Consider the following 19562-nt stretch of genomic DNA (forward strand, 5'->3'; position numbering starts at 1 on the left):
TAAGAATGGAGAACTGTGCTGTTTTGCTTCCAAGGGGGTGGGGTTACCACCTGGGACATCCACTTACCCCTGTCGTAAACCAGTGTGGCAGGGAGTGTGAACATGTCAGTGTGTGAGGTCGCTCACTGCTCAGGGAAGGAAGAGAGAGGCAAGGAAGCCAGAGGATGAAGATATTTAAAAGTCCACTGGAAAAAAAGTGATGTGAGAACCCCAGAAAGAGCAAGGGCTTGGGAACTAGACAGACCCAAGTGAAAATCCCACAGGCTTGAGGGCCTGGGGAAATGACTTTTCTCTGAGACCCTTAGCTCTCATTTATAAAACGGGTTTGAAAATCCTTGGCCCTCTGAGTTGCTGCAAGGGTTAACTGAGGTAGTGTATTAATCACCCCATACTAACCCTACTATGTGGTCGCTGGCTGGTCACCTGTGTCCCACACTAGCCCGGAAATACCCCGAGACTCCCAGCGTCCAGCACAAAGCCTGGCACCAAGCGGGTGCTCAATGCCTGTGGGGAATCCACGCCCGTGGCTTCGATTCCCGCCCTGCCACCCTGGGCATGTCGTGTTGTCCGTCTGAGCACCCAGGTCCCAGGTGCCTAAGCCGGGAACACAGCGGGGCGGGCGAGGGAAGCGCGGGCCGAGACCCGCACCCAGGCGGCTCCCCTGGGCAGCTCCCCCCGAGGCTCCGCGCTCCGGCGCCGGCTCCCGCCCGCCTTGCCGCCGCTCTCTACTCCCCCCGCTCGCGGCCCTCCTCCTCCCCCTCCTCTTCTCCCTCCCCGTCCCCTTCTGACGCGCCCTGCCCGCTACCTGGTCGCCTGTGTCGGTGCTCGGGGACCCCAGGTCTCCGGCCGCTGCGTCCCCGCGTCTCCGGCCGTGTCCTCTGTCTCTGTGAGTCTCTGTCTCTCTGCGTAACTCTGCCTCTCCGCCTCTCCGCCTCGTCCGTCTCAGGTTCAGCTCTGTCTGCGTCCGTCCCACGCTCGCCGGCCGTCTGGTAGCCCGAGGTGGCGGCGGGCCCGGCGCTGGGCGCGATGAGCGGCGCCTGCACGAGCTACGTGAGTGCCGAGCAGGAGGTGGTGCGCGGCTTCAGCTGCCCGCGGCCGGGCGGCGAGGCGGCCGCGGTCTTCTGCTGCGGCTTCCGCGATCACAAGTACTGCTGCGATGATCCGCACAGCTTCTTCCCCTACGAGCACAGCTACATGTGGTGGCTCAGGTACCGGCCCTGGCCCTAACCCTGAGAACCCCGCTCCAGTCTTAACCCCTCGCCCCTCCATCGACCCAGCTGCGTGCTGAACCCTCAGTTCTTACCCAGGTGCCCACCACAGCTTCCTCAGCTTTTAGCCCCTCAGGCCCAATACCCACCTTTGCTCTTTGTCACCAAGCCAGCTCCCCCTGCAAGTGCTTCTCAGCTCCATTCCCCCCTCCTGACCCGAACCATTACTCAGATCCAAGCTTGAACCTCACCCCAACTCCACCCTGAAAACCCTCAGTCCCTCCCCACTCCTAACCCATCCTCCACCACCCTCAAGCCAACCCCGAATTACATACCAAACCTCTCCCTGACAGCAAACTCAGTCTTCCCTTCATAAGAGACCCAAACTCGACCTTCATCCAAGTGCCCACCAGGGTCCTCTTCCTATTATCAACCCAGCCTCTTTCCTGACTACCCACTTCCCAGTACTGATCCCAGCCTTACTTTATCACCAGCCCCAACCTCCCTCTGAATCCTCCAGGCAACGTCCACTCAGCTCTCTTCCCCCACCCTGACTCCAAGCCTTGTCTAGCCCTACAGCCAAACCTCAGCCTCAAGCCTTAATCCTCACCTGATGCTGCACCCAAACTCAAACCCAGGACAGCCCAGCCTCAACTCTTCTCCCCCTCACATTTAGTCATTTTTTCAGCCACCCCTTACTGTGCACTTAGCTGCACCAGGCCATATGGTGGATGCTGGGGTTGTACTCCCCTCCTGAGCTAAGGCAGAAGACCAGGGGATTAGATCTCAAGCTCACCATGAGACAATGGCATAAGGCCATGGCAGAAGGCAGCTCAGGTTATATAACAGAGGTGTAATTTGGGCAAATGCCCACCCACAGGAACTCAGTTTCCCCACTTGTTCAGGGAAGGGGTGGTTAGGCCAACGCTAACATTCCTGGAACCAAACTGTGGGGCTCAAAGGACAATAGGTCTCAATCTTTCAGTCCCCAAATGACTCATCCAGAAAATAGCACCTGGATCCTGAGCCCGCTCCGGGAAACAGAAATCAGCAAAAATCAAAGCAGGCCATCTGAGTAGACAGTGATTTTCCGTCCCTTAAGATATGTGACTAGAGGCAGCATGCCCCCTGGGTGGGAAGAACAGTCTACCACTGAAACCTTTCTGAGCCTCTATCTTTTAATCTACTAAATGGAGAGGATGATAAATCAGTGCCCTGATTTCTGATTAGGGCAAGGACCAAATGAGATAAAGAGGTGATATCAACTTGGCACATGCCACTGGACAATATTATCTATTTTTCTACATTGTTCAATACATAATTCTAAAGGATTTTCAGATGGCCAAATTCTCCAGTCCTGCACATTTAGCTGTTATTTGTAATTTGGGGAATTACATTAATTTATTCTCTATTCATCCATATAGTCATTCATTCATTATAGACTTCATTTTGTGCTATGCTGGACACAGGGGCACAGAATCAATTATTCCCTGCCCCTGAGGAAGTCACAGTCCATTCAGAGAGAGATGACATGCTCCTAAAGTATAACAATGGAATATTTGGTAAAGACCCACTGAGCTGGGTGTTGAAATATGATAGTGCTGACCTCCCTTTGGGGTAGAGGCAGTGTGGAGCTTTGGTGCTGACTAGAACACGGTCCAAATCTTGGCTCTGTTGTTTAAATAGCTGTATGATTTGGGGCAAATTATCTCTGAGTCTCTTTGTTCATCTTTAAAACAGCAACGGTAATACCCGTCTCATGGAATTTCTCAGAGGATTAAGTGAAATAATGCATGTGAAAGTGACTAGTACATACTGTAGATGCTCAGTAAAGGGGAGTTCCCTTTCTCTCGTTCATAGGTGGGAAAAGTGAAGTGCAGAGTAGGAAAGTGAATTGTCCAAGATCTTCTACCAGTGTCATAGCAGACTGAGATTTAAAGAACTTTACGTAGGACCATCCAAGGGCTAGATGCAGTCCCACATTCACAACCCTGGCATGTCTGCTTTCCATTTTACAGATGAGGAAACTTGAAAGTGGAGAAGTTACTACTTGGGAGTGCCCCTGTGAGGAAGTGGCAGAGCTGGGGTGAAACTCAGGCCCATGTGGCCCCAAGCCCAGGATTGTCCTGCTGCACAACTGTCTCAGTCTAGTCTGGCTCTCCCATAACCTGCTCTGCTCAGATCGCCTGAAGAAACTCTCACTGACCCACTACTGTCTTCTGGTCACTGTGATGGCCATTAGTGATTAGTGACCCCCTCAGCCCCCAGTCTGACTCCACCCCTCTTTTACCATCCCCTTCCATATACATGTCTTGTGGTCCCTCCAGTTACCTTAGATCCTCTTGACACGTGGAACTCTTCAGTGCCTCAGACAATGAGATAGAGGGTTGGATGGGGTGACCTCTGAGGTCACATCACAGGTCGGTGTGCTCCCACTCTGTGACCCCAAGGGCAGCCAAAAGGTTCTAGGCTACAGGGTAGAGGCCTTGTGCTGCTCTTGACTCTGGCCCTTTACATGAAAGCTGGCCATTAAAAACATAAAAATCTCCAGATAAACACTGTTTCCTTGGGTAGTGCTTAAGGGGAGTTGCTGTCTTTAATACTGTGTCTCAGGAAGTGAAGACTCCCTGTGGAGAAGCAGGGGGTGCTGTCACATGTCTGGTCTGCTTTCCAAACACTCTCCATCATTAGTTCTGTTTTTTTTTTTTTTTACCAGGCTGTGAGCCAAAAAGCAGCAGCCTTGATGGGGGGCAGACTTGGTGATCATGCACTGTATATACAGTATCTCATTTCATCTTTATGGATACCTAGTGAGATAGGGGCCTTTACAAATGAAGAAAATGAAGATCAAGAGATGAAGGATTTTTCAGCTTGTAGTGACAGAACCAGGATTCAAAACTAGAACTGTCTGACTCAAAAGCCCTATTAAATGTTAGACACTCCCCCCAACACACACCTCTTTCCTAGAGTCACAGTGGATTCTCTATCTTTCAGCATCTAGATCAGTGAAATCCTAGATTAGCAGCTCTTCAATCCAATTTCCTGCCCAGGGCAGGAACCTCTAATTCCTTGAAAGGTGCGTTCATCTAGGTGTTCTGTGCAAACTTGTCCAGTAACAGGGAACTTAACCTCCTTTTGAGGCAGTACCTTCACCATGGGGCAATTCTGATCGTTTAAATTTCACCTTATACTCGGCGCAGGTTTTCCCCCTTGGAGCCGCCCCTGTCCTCAGCTCTGTCCTTGGGGGCTGGTTCCTCTGTCCCCAGATAGACCATCAGAGAGAGCCTGTTCCCTGGCTGACCACTGACCTAAGTTTTTTCCCGCTCTCTCACTCCCTCCTCCTCTACTTTTAGAGGGCCCTTTGCAGCCAGGTGTGCACAGATGTCCTCTGTAAAGGGCAGGTTCACAGCCTGAGCACAAGTGTCCCAGATGAAAGCCTTATAAACAGTAAGTACATCTCAAAGGAAGAGATAACGTTTAAAGTTCTTACAAGAACTAAAATGTACTAAATTTTTTATGTAAAATGTGGAAAGGACAGGAGAAACAGAAAAGTAAAGAAATCACAGCAGGTCCAGTGTCTTTCTTATGCTGAACATCTACCATGTGCCCAAAATATTACATATATTATTCATCCTCACTACCACCTGTAAGGGTCTGTGTTTTGATCATTCTCACTTTTCAGTCAAAGATGCTAAAGCTCAAAAGGTTAAATAATTTCATCAAGTTCTCATGGTGAGCCTGTTACAGACCTGGGTTCTGAATCAGGTAGGTCTGGCTCCAAAGCTCATGGCTCCTTCCCTACCATACTGGGCTGCTTAACCCAGTGGGAAGTGCTGAGGGCCCCAGTACAGTGTCCTGGGTGGGTTAGCCTGGCACAGGGGGAGGGAAGGAGAGGAGAAGATGACCAAGGAGAGCATTAGGAAGCTAGAGACACTTAAGATGGGTCTTCAAGGCCAGGTAAAATTCTGATGTGGGGTGATGATGGGGAGAAGGACATGTGAAGGAAACAGGAAAGACAATGGACCTCAAATGAGCCAGGAGGTAGTTGTCTAGAGCCCAGGTGACCGAGGTGTGACTTGGGGCAGAGGCAGAGAGGCTGCGGTGTGAGGGACCCGGGGTGGGGAGGTAGTCTAGTCATGGAGTCCACACTGGTGTGAGACCCACTGGAATGTGGGTCAGAAATCACCTGGAGGCTGGAAGGACGGCTGGGTTTTAACTGAGGCCTACTATGGGTCTTTATTTTTAAGAAACAACAATATGGGAGGGCTCTTTAAGACCATCTCCTGCTCCCTGGGGTGGGCGCAGGTTGAGGAAAGTAAGGCGGGAAGGAGAAGGGAGCACATGTTGAGGCCCAGCTCCATGCTGGTCCTGAGGCATGTCATGTTATGTATGTGGCAATTCATTGGCATATAGTTGACACCCTTTCCCATACTTAAGCACAGAAGTCCTGTTTCAGATGGGCAGAAACAGAATCCAAGTCCTATAACACCAGCAGTGCTTCTCATACAACGTGCTGCCTCCCAAGCCCTTCCTGACGTTCAGCCCCTTCTGGTCTTCTCTCCCCAGTGTTGGCGCTCTCATGGGCTTGTCCATAGCAGCAGCAGTCCTCCTGGCCTTCATTATCACTGCCTGTGTGCTTTGTTACCTGGTCCTCAGCTCAAAGCCCCACACAAAATTGGACCCAGGCTTAAGCCTACAGACTACAGGTAAGAAAAAGTCCACATGATTTCCTTCTATTCAGCAGGCCAGCACCTTTACAGTGGAGAGATATTTAGAAATGATGTTTTTTGCTTCATTTGCTTCATGATTGTATTTGGAATAATCAGAAGCAAAAGCACATTTCCTAAGAGTTTCATGATCTGAACATTTCCATTCCAAATGTTTAATGTGCTCAGTATTTGTCAAAATAATTTGATATAATCAGCATTATATTTGTCACACAAAAATGATTCTATCTTGTGGATTTTCTAAGACAGTGTTTTATTTCTAGGTTTAGGGATTTAGAGTATGGAAACTGATTTTAATATTACCCCAAACAAAATAGAATTAATATGAAAAATCTGCTGCTCCCCAAAATCAATTTATTCAGAAATAACATACAGGTATTTTCCCATAATATGATGTTTTAGACTACCCCTTCCTACATTAGCATAGGCCTTCTAAAGCCTCTAAGGGGCCAGAAAAAATAAGTGTTGCTTCTTTACAAGTCTTTATTATATGCTTTGTCACAACCTCTGCAAGGTACTGTGAAAGGCACAAATCCCTATTGGCAAAAGATATTTCAGTATAGTTTGGTAGACAACATTCAGAATGGGTATTATCTCCATTTTACAAATAAGAAAAAGCTGAGACAGATTAGATGACTTACTCAAGTGTCACAGCCAACAAACAATAAGGCTGAAATTCAGCCCACATCTTTTTGCCTTAAATCATGCTTGCTTTTCTGCCCACCATCCTGGGTCTCTGCTGGTATATAGTTAAGTAAAAATTACTGGATACCTAATGTAAGGAACATTTCAAAAAGAAGAGTATTCTTGAATTAATGTTGAATTAGTGAAGGAGTTGGTTAGGTAAAATAGAGGAAACGCATTCCAAGATAGGGTAAATAATGGGTAAATGTGGGACGTTCTCAGTGAGCCCCATGCAGTAACAGGGTCATTCGCCATGGGGTATGATAGGGAATAAGGCCAGGCAGGATAGGAGAGGGATTTAAGCTCAGCAGAAGCAGCAAGGATGGCAAACATCAGGGAGATAGAAGGGGCAGTATTAGTTGTAGCTGTCTCAGAGAAAGACAGAGAGGGCTTTTTTTTTTTATTTGTAAAATATTAATTTTCCAACTTATCAGCAAACTTTTGCAACAAACAACAGCTCAAGAACCCTTCTCAGATCCTGATGACTATGAATAATCCTGCTGTGGCTGAGCAGTGAAAAGCAGAGGAGTGGCTTCTGTAGATGGAAGGATTCATCTGGCTCCCCTTAGAGTCAGGAAGACTTGGGAGGCAGTGGTAGGGGCATAGGAAAAAAGCCAGAGTATGGACCCATCATGAGGGAAAACCAGAGACAGGCCAGGCTTCAACTTTTATAGAGAAAAGTTGTAAAAGTTAATGAAAAGTATAACAGAACCTGACTATCTGGTGGGTCATAGCATATATGTCTCTATATCATAGACACATCAGTTCTTCCCAAATTAACCTATAAATAAAATCCCAACAAAATATTTCATGGAATTTGTCAAATTAATTATAAACTCAATCTAGAAGAGTAAAGCCATAAGAGCAAAAAAAAAAAAAAAACAATTTTGGAAAAGAAAGAAGAGGAGGGGCTTGCCTTATCAGATAACAAGAAATTTTTAAAAGATAGAAGAATTTGTCAGTTTAATATTGACACAGAAAAAAAAATGTTGACACAGAAATTGACAGATAGAATTGGGCAATGTACTGGTCTTCAACAGGGTGCAAAGTTGCTCCCCTGGAGATATTTTTGGTTGTCACAATTGGGAAAGGGTGCTGCTGGTATCCATTGGCCAAGGCCAGGAATGCTATTAAACACCCTGCAACATGGAGGGAAGCACTCCATAACAAAGAATTATCTTAGAATTTCAACAGTGCAGATGCTAAGAAATTTTAGAATAGAGAGTCCAGAAATGGACTAATGAAAATACAGGAATTTGAATAAAACATTTAATTTTTTTAAATGAAGGGAAAAATTTGGCAAATTTGCCTACATCAAATACAAATAAGACAAAAGACACCAAACATAAAGTTAAAAAAACAAGTGATGGACTGTGAAGACATTATAAACATAAATTTAAATACCCACATACAGACAATCCTCATTATTCGCAGATTTGTCATTTATGAATCTGCCTACTTGCTACAATATATTTGTAACCTCAAAACCAATACTCACAGTGTTTTTGTGGATGTGGATATGTGCAGAGTGGTAAAAAATCTGAGCTGTCCCATCATACACAATCCTCATTGAGGTTGACACTGACTTCTTGCTTCAGCTTTCATACTGCCCTTTTTGTAGTAAATTTAATGCCATGTTTTCTACATTTTTTTTGATTTTTGTTGTGAAATCAACTATTCAAAATGGCCCCCAAATGTAGCGCTGACACTCTGTCTAGTGTTCCTAAGCACAAGAAAGCTGTGATGTGCCTTGTGGAGAAAATACATGTGTTAAGTAAACTTTGTTTAGGCAGGAGTCACAGTGCTATTAGTCATGAGTTGAATATTAATGGATCAACAATATGTATTAAATAAAGTGTCTTTAAACAGAAACACACACAAAACAAACTTATGCATTGATTGGTTGACAAAACTGTTGTGGCCAGAGGCTCACAGAAACCTAACCTTGTATTTCCTCTGGACAGAATTAATATCTAGAATTTATAAGCATACCTTTAAACAAATGAGAGAAATATAATCTACAGAAGAGGAACTACAAATGCCCAATATACATGAAATATGTTCAATCTCACTGATAATCAGGAGAATACAATTTAGGAATGACATACATTTTTTTAAAACAATTACATTGGCAAAAATCCAAAAATTGATCATATTAATAGTGAGAATGTTGGGTGAGGGAAGTGAATACTCTCATGCTGCTGGTAAGAGTATAAATTGGATACTTCATTTAAAAAAACACATCAACAGCAACAAGAAAAAGTGTAAATTGGTACAACCACTTGATAGAGCAATTTGGCAATATATATTTAAAATAAAAAAATATATATCCTATAGCCCATTTCTAATTCCACTTCTAATCATCTGCCTTAGAGAAAAAGTTGCTCTAGGAGAGATATTGTAAAGATGGATATCATGATAGCTTGTCACACTGGAAATTAAATGTCCATCAATAGGGGAATAATGACATATGATACCAAAGTTAAATGGGATGAACTGGCTCTAAATAGACCATCTCATTTGCTCTCTCAATAACTGGGCAAAGTATAGTTCTTACTACTATCCATTTCACCAGAGAGGAACCTGAAGCTCATAGTCACCCAAGGAGGGGGTGACAGCCAACTCAACCTCCACTCTCCTTCCTCTCCTTATCCCTGTGCTGTGAAAGAGAAGGCCCTACTATGTGCCAGACACTGTTGGAAACTTCACATACATCTAATTTGCCCAACCACCCCAGTGAAGTAGGTGTTATTATCACCCATTTTACAGATGTGAAAACCAGGTCTCAAAGAGGTTAGATAGTTGCCCAAGGGTTTACTTGTAAATTATGGAAGTGGAATTCAAATACAGGTGTCTTTCTGCCTCCAAAGTCCTAAATCTTCCTGCCTCACAGACAGTCTGTGGGCTGCTCCTACTTGTGTCCTGCTCGCCTCATTTCTCCTATCCTATCCCCCATCCCTTTCCAATTCAAAGAGAATATAGTTCACCCCTTGGCCCTGTGAATGAAAAACACCCTCCTACTTTTCACTGCTCAGTCACTAATTTAATTATTCAGTCACCAGGGTTTGAGACAAATTGTGTCCTTGCTTTTGGCCTTTTTTTAAGATGGGAAAATGCATTTCCTGGCCTTTTATTAAATGATAGTTTTCAGCTCTTTCTGCCTTTTACCTGAACTCTGCTCTTAGTTCCTCCCCTTCTTCATTAAGTGCTGTGTTCTCCTTCCACTGAACCCACAGCATCAACCCAGAAGCCTCTTGTCCTTCCTTCTTATCTGAGACAGGTTACAAGCCCACTATCTTACATTCATCAGAGCTTTACTTTTTACACAGACTTTCATTTTTGTTTGCTTCCTCCCACTCTGGTGGGACATGTACAGAAATCATTAGCCCCATTTTACAGCAAAGGAAACCAAGGTTCAGCCAAAGGAAGTGAAATAGTCAAGTACACACAGCCAGTGAGCATTTGTTGCTGGGATGTCAGCCCCAGCCTCCCAGACTCCAACACCTGTGATCAGTGCACCGTATTTCAGAGTCCTGAGTGTGGGGGCAAGGGCAGGAGGGAGTGCCTTGGCAAGAATGGAGTGGAAATGACTCAGAGTTTCTGAGAACAGGCTTCTTCTGCTGTTCAGATATTCTGTACTGTCCCTTCACCCCCGCCACATCCCCCAAATTTGGGGTTCAACAAAGACCATAACTTTCTTACTTGGTACTTTGTGAGGAACCAGCTTGATCAGGAGGGTGACCACGTTCCTCCTGTTGTGCCAAGTGCTATGGTAAAGGCTTTAAATGCCTTGTCTGATTTGTGCCATTTAACCACTCAACTACTCTGCCAGGTGGTTAGTTATTATCAACCCTATTTTGCAGAAGAGGTGAGTGAGGTAAGTACACTGAGATATTCCAACCTAAGTACATTTAATAAGAGATCCAAAAGTGTGGGGAGGGGAGGAAGGGGAATGATAGACAAGATTTCAGGTCTCATCCTCTTCTGAGAGGTATTGGTGGAAAGATCATTAAAGAGCCATTTTCATTGACAGAGGACACTTAGAAATCGAGTCTGATGCTCTCACTCTATAGATGGGGAGCTGAGGCCCCAAAAGAGACAGTCATGTGCCCAAGGTCACCCAGCCAGTTGGTGACCAAGCTTCTCCTCCTAAACCAGGGATCTGTCTCCACAGCAGACCCTCTTACCTCCCAGAGAGGGTTCAGTTGCCCCAGAGCCCACTGCTTTTTAACTAACCACACTTGGGAGATGAGAGGTTTGAACCAAACTATCCTAAGTGATTAATTAGTTTTGACTCATTTCCAAGCAGGGAGAAAATCTGAGAACTTCTTTCATGGCTCACCACAAGTTAGTCCCAAGTTCAGCGTTGAAGACCCCAGGCAATCGGGGGACTGGCCACAGAGGACGTTGGAGAAACATGGAAAGGTCCAACCCTGGGCTGGGTCACCAGAGATCCTGGCTTGGTCACTTTCATTATGTGGCCTTAGGCAAATCACTTCTCTCTCAGCCTCAATTTACTCTAAAATACCTACAATAATATCTACTAAGAAACTTGTAAAAACTGGAGGTGATGCTTACATAGCAGCTAATTAGTCTCTGACTATGGTAGGCCTTTAACAATTAATAGCTCTCAGTTAATTATTATTAGGCATTTAGGTTTTTACATATTAGTGTCCTCAAAGAGTCTGCTAATATCTCAAAGGTAAGAACTATGTTTTAAATGCCTTGATAGACCTAGCATAGTCCCTAACCTATGCTAAGGGAATTCTTGCTCTGTGGAAAGAGTCCAAGCTTTGAAATCAGTCAGAATGGAAAGTGAACCCTGGATCCAATACTTAGTAACCATGTCAATGCTGACTTTCCCTGTCTGAGCCCATTGTTTATCTATAACATGGGATAATAATACTCATCTCAGAGAATCAGACCATATTGTTGTACCAGCACGTTTAAGCCAAACATGAATCTTACAGTAACTTAGTATGTGAACTTGTTATCTTTTCCTCTCCTCCTCCCCAGGTGCCTCTTGGCTAGGAGCTTTTCAAAGATGTGACTCCCTCCCCAGGCTGCAGGCCACCATTGTGGGACTTGAATAACAGCTATTATAAATGCTAACAAAAGAGGCAGAAATATATGTAACTGAGAGTAGGACAACTGCCTGTTCTGCTAGTATCCCTGGAAAATGGGAATTGTGGAATTGAAGGTCCTGAAGCACACATTTGAGGGAAACCCAGGGATCTTGGAAAGAGAGTCATATAAAAAAGACATGGTGAATCCACAAGCTCAGTATTAACTAGCATTATACTACCTCTGCCAAAAAGAATATGAGTGGGGTCCAGGTTGCTTTAACAGTTGTCTAGGGTCTGGAAGCAAGAGAGTAATGGTCTTTCTTTACTGCTAATTAGACACAACACACCAGCCAGCAAACCTCAGAGGTAATGTTTTAGTATCCACTCCACACGTTCTCAGTTTTGGGTTACAGTCATCTGAGGGTTCCCAAATATAGCAATGAGGATTCTTGAGCAATTTCCAATATTTTGAAGTTTTTACTAGGACCAAATTTGTTTGCTTTGAGCTAGAACTGTGTTAGTTCAAGGGGGGTAATTAGCATCATCTCTCTCCTGCTAATCAAAGCTCTTTGATTAATATGAAATTGGGAAAAAATTAGTACTTAATTAATGTAGTCCATTATGTAGACAGAATACTTTAAAACTTGGATGGAATTCAAGGGAAAGTAAATAGAATAATGAGACCATCCATACTTTCTACCTTGTTTTGTAGAATGGTAACTGAGATCCAGGGAGAAGGGATGAACCCAAGGTAGCACAATGATTAATATCTGAATGAGGATTTGAGCCAAGGTTTTATAGCTCCTAGAAGCCCAAGGTTTCTCCTGAACCCTTACTGCCTGCTGCTCAGAACCCCACAATTTAAGAGGAACTTTGACCTAGCAAGAGGTGATCAGAGAAAGATGACCAGCTCTCTCTGGGAACCAGGTCATATATGGACCAGCTGAAGAGCTGGGGACATTTCTCCTTGAGCAAAGGAGTCTCAGGGCTCATAGCCAATGGCCTCAGATCTCTGCAAAGCTGTCCTAGGGCATGAGGAGGGGACATTTTGTGAGAAGCCAGAGAACACAGCTGGGATTTGTGGGTGTGTGCCATGAGACAGACGTTGATTCAAAAACGGTGGGCTTTTCTTAGAATGAGTCCTGAAATACTCTTGTAAAGAGCACCCTCATTACTCTAGGCTATCTTTGGTTCATCAGTTTGAACTCTTGGTTAAAAAAAAAGTACTCCAAACCTGGGAGGTGATCAGGAAAAGGCTAAATATGAGATTCACCTAAGGGCAATCTTACATCGAATAGAAGGCTGAACTAAACCCCTATACCAAATTAAATGCCTTAAAATACAAGCTTAAATAAAAAAGGACCCCAAGAAATCTACAGAACACACACAGAGACACAAAGCAAACTCCTAGAACTAAGAAGTGCACTTAGCAAGGTCACAGTAAGTAAGGTCAGAATCAAACGTCAATTGTATTTATATATATTAGCAACAAACAATTGAGGTCAAAATTGAGATTATTTTAAACAAAACATGTGCAAGATCTGTATGATAAAACGTATAAAATGATGATGAAGGAAATCAAAGACCTAAATAAATAAAGAGATATACCATGTTCATGAAGTGAAAGACTCAATATAATAAAGATAAAAATTGCAGCAGCTTTTTTGTATATATGGACAAGCTTATTCTAATATTTATATGGAAAGATAAAGGAACTAGAGTAGAGCTGAAATAATATTGAAAAAGAATAATGAAGTTGGAGGAAATCATACTACTTGATTTTAAAACTTATCATATAGCAATAATAATCAACAGTAATCAAGACAGTTTGTTATCAGAGGAGAGACAAACACATAGATCAAGAACAGAGTCCAGAAATTAAGTCACATCATAAATGTGTCCACAATATTTTTTTTTAAGGTGCAAAAGCAATACAATGGGGGAAGAAGTCTTTTCAATAAATGGTGTAGACTTGCATAGGTTAAAAAGTTAACTTTTACCTAAGCCTTATACAAAAATTAACTCAAAATAAATCCTAGATCTAAAGGAAAACCATAAAACAATAAAAGTTCTAGAAGAAAACAGGAGAAAATCTTCATGACCTGGTGTTAGGCAAAGAATTCTTAGGCAATAAAAGTACAATCTCATTAGAAAAAAAAATACATTGGCATTGATCTTCATCAAAACTCAAAATTTTGTGCTTCTAAAGACCCTATTAAGAGGACGAAAAGACAAGCCCAATACTAGAGAATAACATTCACATATCCAACAAAGGACTCCTGCCCAGAATAAAGAATCTCCTAAACTCAACATTAAGAAAACAAACAATCCATTTATAGTTCATGATGCGTGAGCAAAACCGAAAGTTTCTGTGATATGACTGACCTTGCACTGTTCACCATGTAAGAACTTATTCATTATGTAATAACTTGGTCACCATGTAAGAACTTGTTCATTATGCTTCAGAAGATTGGAGACTGTTGAGAAATAGGCTTGGGGTCGATTAATGACTGTGCATTGAGTCCCCTATACAGAATTTTATTGTTGTTAACAACCATTTGATCAATTAATATGACAGACGCCTTCTCAAAAAAAAAAAAGAAAAGAAAACAAACAATCCCATTAGAAAATGAGCAAAAGACTTAAACAGAAACTTCACTGAAGAGGATATACAAACACGAAAATATGTTTCATCTTCATTAGCCACTAAGGAAATGAATATTAAAGCCACAGTGAGATTACTGCACACCCATCAGAATATTAAAGTGAAAACACTGACAATACCAAGGGAGGACTTGGAATAACTGGATCACCTATAAAATGCTAGTAGGGATGAAAAAGGTTCAGGCACTTTGGAAGGCAGTTGATGTTTTCATAAAGTTAAACATACACTTACAATATGTGTTATTTTCCTATGGCTATTGCAACAAATTATCACAAAGTTGGTGGCTTAACATAATAGAAATTTATTCTCTTAACAGCTCTGGGGACTATAAAAATCAGTTTTACTGGGCCAAAATTAAAGGCTCCAGTGAACAGTCTGTTCCCTGCCTCTTCCAGTTTCTAGTGACTGCCAGCATCCCTTTGCTTATAGCTTTATCCCTCAATTCTCTACATCTGTCTCCACACCACTGTCTCCCTCTGCTTTTCTCTTAAAAGGGCACTGGTAATGGCATTCAGGGTCCACCCAGATAATTCAGGATTATCTCCTCATCTTCAAATATTTAACTTAATCACATCTGCAAAAACTTTCCTAAGAGGTAACATTCACAGGTTCCAGAGATTAGAACCTGATATCCTTGGGTGGTCACCATTCAGTCCAATAGACCATACAAATCAGCTGTCACACTCCTAGAGAAATGAAAATGTATGTCTGTACCAAAACCTGTACACAACTGTTCAGAGCAGCTTTATTTGTAATAGACAAAAACTGGAAACAACCCAAATGTACTTCAATGGGCGATGGTACAATTATGCAGTGGAATATATGCATCCATGAAAAGGAATAAACTGTTGCTACAAACAACTTAAATAATCTCAAGGGTGTTATGCAAAGTGGAAAAGACAATCTCAAAAGGGTGTATATTGTATAATTCCACTTATATAACACTTCTGAAATGACAAATTATAGTAATGGAGAACGGGTTAGTGGTTACCAGGAGTTAAGTTGAAGAGGAAGGTCTGACTATAAAGGAGTAGAATGAGGAAGTTTCTTTGTGGTACTTTGTGGAAACAGTTCTTTATCCTGATTGTTGCAGTGATTATATAAATCTGTACATATGACACACTTTCATAGTACTATTGTAACTCTGGGGGAAGGGCAGAAAATCCCAGGGCAAATTACCTTTGAAACTGAAATCAATCTAAGGGAGAAGAAATAGAGTGGGAGAAACCCATTTTTTGCTTACAAGCAGTTGTCCACTTCCGCTCTCCCATGTCTCTCATGACCCGGCTGCAGAAGAAGGGACCCATTCCACCTCTCAGATATGCCCTCGCTCACCCTTGTAATTAAGGCCAGGCGAGAGAGTCTAGAAATACTGCAGTTTACCCACAGCTACACACCAAAAGGAAGTACATATAAAAACTGGTAAAAATTTAATAGGATCTGTAGTTTGGTAAATCATATTGTATCCATGTCAGTCTCTGAGTTTTGAAATCACTTCATGGTTATGTAAGATGCTGTTACTGGGGAAAGCTGGGTGAAGAGTACACTAGAACCCTCTGTACTATTTTTGTAATTTCTTATGAGTCTTCAATTATTTAAAAATAGAAAGTTCAACACAAAACAAACAAAAAAAGGAAATTTATGGGTCTGTAGGTGACAAGTCTAAAAATAGGATGGGCTTAAGGTGTGATTTGAATAGTTCACAACTTTCTTAGTCTTGTAGCTCCGTCTTTTGAGATTCTCTCAACTACCTTCTGTAGTGTGTGAGCTTTCTCCTCAAGCTGACTTTTCTTATGGTAGTAAGTTGGCTGCCAGCAGTGCCTGGGACTATGTGGTTTTTGTTCCCTTCTAGCCAGGAATGGAAAGAGGAAGCTCTCTCTTCTTCCAACCAGGAAAAAAAGGCCTGAGCTCTACTCTGATTGGAACACTTTAGGTCATGTGCCTACCCCTAAAACAATCACTGTGCCCAGGGATGTACTTTGGACACATTGCTCATCCATGTGGCAAAAGAATGGGATTACCCAATTGGCTCAGATCAATTCAGGCCCCACTGCTGGAGCTGGGATGTGGCCAAGCGCGTCCAAATATAGCTGTTATTACCAGGTGGGAAGAGGCAGAATGGATGTTGGGTAGCCAACTCCAATGTCCAATACAGCTTCCTTCTTGAAATTCACTCTTCTCTTGGTTTTCAGAGGTACCATTCTTCCTGGGTACCCTCCATCAATTGGTCTTAAAGCAGAGGAGTTTTCTAGAAAGAGAAAATGTAAAATATCATTCCAGGCAGAAGAAATAGCACAAGAAAAGAAATAGAGATATGAAGGAATGAACCCATTCAGGGAACAATGAAAATTTTAGTGTAACAAAGCATAGAGTTCTTGAGTAATAGTAATGAAGCTCAAGAGAAGGGACAGGGCTAGTACATGAAGACCCTTGAATCCTACCTCAATGACCACAGGTAATGGGAAGACGTTGAAGGCTTTTGAGAAAGAATAGTACATGGACTCATTGACTTTAGAAAGATCTCTCTGGCTATAGTCTGGAGGATGGACTTGGAGCTGGGGAGACTGACTGAAGGCTGTTCTAGTGGTCTGGGCAGAAGATGACAGCCTAGTGGAGAGTGGTAGCCTTGAGGATGGAGAGAAATGGGTGAATATGGCAGATGGTGATTTGGGGGAATCAGGAGGACCTGGAATGTTGCTTGGCTTTGAGAAGCAGCTGGGGTAGAAGGTGTGAAAGATGACTCACATTTCTGGCTTAAACACTTGATACACTTTTTATCCAAAAAGATACGAATGCCCAATTATATCAAATGCTTCTGATAAGTCAAGGAAATAAGGATTTATAAGTGACCATGGGATTTTAGTGACAAAACATTTTAAGATATGTGGGGGCAGGAACTAAATAAATTTCAGAAGAATAAGTCATGAAGGGAAGTGGAAAATAGTAAGACCAAGTGAGCCTCCTTTCAAGTTCAGGTATAAAAGGAGAGGATAAAGCACTAGATGACAAAAGTCCTGGAATTTATTCTTAGAGAAGAGAATAATGTATGTTTAAAAATTTCCAGCACTCCTCTGCTTACTAGCCATGTAGTCCATAGCCTCATATATAAAATAAGTATCTAATAGCATCTACCTCATGGGTTTATGGTGGTTAATTCTTCATATTTCCTAACAATTATTTATTGTCTGTCTTCCCCACTAAACTTTAAGTTCATTGGGAACATTGACAGCTCCTAGTGGTTGATGTGACATATTGTTAATAAATATTTGTTAAATGAATGATACATTTAAGACTCTGAGCACAGGCCTGCCCAAGGTAAGCACTCAAAGAAGTGAGCTAGGGTGCGTGAGCCTGGGAGGAGGGGCTGCAGGAGGAAACCCCATGCCCTCTCTTGCTGTTTTCCAGACCACGAGGAGGAGGCGCCCCCTGACTGCCAAGGTGGGAATGCAGGCAATTTGGTGCAGGTGCCAGGAGTGAGCTCGCTCAGGCAGAGTCACCCCTTCCTGATCCCACAGTTGGACCACAATGAGGAGCAGGCTGTGGAACCCAGACAGCTTCCCCAGCACTGCTTCATGGCCACAGTGACTGCCAGTAACATTCCAGGCAGCCCTGAGGGGGATTCTCTCCCCAGTCTGGACCCATGTGGCCCAGCCCCATAAACATCCAATAAAAGTCTCTTTACCATCCTCTTCTGGAGTCTCTTTTCAGTGAAAGGTGGGAGTGGGGGTGATCAAATGGACTTTGGAACCTAGTGGGATAAGTGAGGGCTTTTCTCAACAAACCTACCCAGGCCTTGCTGTGGACCCACTTATACTGCTCTGCCTGGCCTCTGTGGACCAAAGGGAATTTAAACATGGGTCCCATGTAGAATGGTCAGTAACCACTCCATGCAACCATGAAGAAGCCCAAGGCCTGAGGAGGCTCAGAGGAGCCCCTCACCTAACCTGGGGAGTCTGAGAACTCTGGCTGGGTCTTCCTGCTGCAGAGCAGGTATACTCAGGATCCCCTGGGAGGATGATTGGGACCCAGAGGCAGGTGACCCCTGCCTCACTCTGGAGTGAGCCCCTTGCCAAAGAACAGAATGAGAGGGGTGTGGAGTACACAGGGCTGGGCCATGTTTAATATCATTCCATCTCTCAGGTGGATAGAAGAGTGAATGAACAAGTGAGCGAGGGAATGAATGGTTGACAGACCAAACACAGGCTCCACCGTGTGGACACAGCTACTTCCTGACGCTGCTTGGCTTTGATAAAGTCCCCTAGTGTCCCTGAGACTCAGTTTCCTTGCAGGATTATGGCAAGTGTTCAAAGAGATGATAGATATGAACTCCCTTCATAAATATGAAAGTGCTACAAAGACTTCTTCACTATTTCAGATGGGTGTTCTTCAATATAATATAGTGAGTAAAGAGCAGGGACTCTAGAGTCAAATGCCTGTTTCAAATCCTGTCCCTGCCCTTAACTGCTAGGTAACAGTTGTGCTTCTGTTCTCTAAATATACAGGTACAATCGTAGCACCTATCTCTTAGGATTTGGGGGAAGAATAAATTACTAGTCCATGCAAAGTACTTAGAATAGTGTTGGCAAATAGAAAGCACTACGTGTTTGCTATTATTTTGTTTTGTTTTGTTTTGTTTTGTTTTATTAAGCTGATAGCAAAGGAATCTTAGGGCAGGATGCCAACAGCCACCCCTCTTTTCCTGGATGTTCTCCTCATCTTAATTTTAGCAGTGGCTTTAGGCTTGCCTTAGGCGTGCAAGGCAAGGATCAGGAAGACTAAGTAGCCACTGAAAGCAGCTCCTGACATTTCTGATAGTAACATGACCTGCAACAGGGCACCATTCACTCTTAGGCATCTGTACAAGGAACCTGAGCCAGCCAAGGGCACCTGATGGAGTGGCAAGGCAGGGTGAGTCACCCACAGAAGTGCCCTGGGCTGGAAGTCAAGAGACCTTTTTTCCATCTTGCTTTATTTGTTGTCTTGTGTACATTTGGTCGGAGGGGCGGGGAGGGGAGAAAGTGAAGGTTTCTGTGGCCAGGATTCTCACCTGGCCCTGGTTTTGGCTAGCAGACTACACGCATGCGGGCAATATATTGAACTCTGTATAAAGAGCTCTGCCCACTGCTCTGGGCGACATGGTGGCATGGCTGCAGGGCTGTAAGGCTGCCTGACAGCAGAGACTAGATCCATGGCAGTGCCGAGGACAGAGACT

At 43.5% G+C, this 19562-nt stretch overlaps 1 protein-coding gene and 1 long non-coding RNA gene across 2 annotated transcripts in view; one reads left to right on the forward strand and one right to left on the reverse strand.

Annotated features, from left to right (window-relative positions):
- Positions 1 to 904, reverse strand: part of LOC140848891 (uncharacterized) — a 59157-nt gene extending 58253 nt beyond the window's left edge. The window contains exon 1 of the long non-coding RNA XR_012130164.1: positions 806 to 904. This is a non-coding gene — a long non-coding RNA (uncharacterized lncRNA). The remainder of the gene's footprint in view (positions 1 to 805) is intronic.
- On the forward strand, positions 749 to 18028 carry SHISAL2A (shisa like 2A). The gene is made up of 3 exons (XM_017643417.3): positions 749 to 1208; positions 5775 to 5914; positions 17756 to 18028. The coding sequence occupies exons 1-3, from the start codon at positions 1027 to 1029 to the stop codon at positions 18007 to 18009; spliced, it is 576 nt and encodes a 191-aa protein (XP_017498906.3). The 5' UTR covers positions 749 to 1026; the 3' UTR covers positions 18010 to 18028.
- The last annotated feature ends 1534 nt before the right edge of the window (positions 18029 to 19562 follow it).

The sequence above is a fragment of the Manis javanica genome, chromosome 4 (assembly GCF_040802235.1).
Source record: "Manis javanica isolate MJ-LG chromosome 4, MJ_LKY, whole genome shotgun sequence".
NCBI lineage: Eukaryota > Metazoa > Chordata > Mammalia > Pholidota > Manidae > Manis > Manis javanica.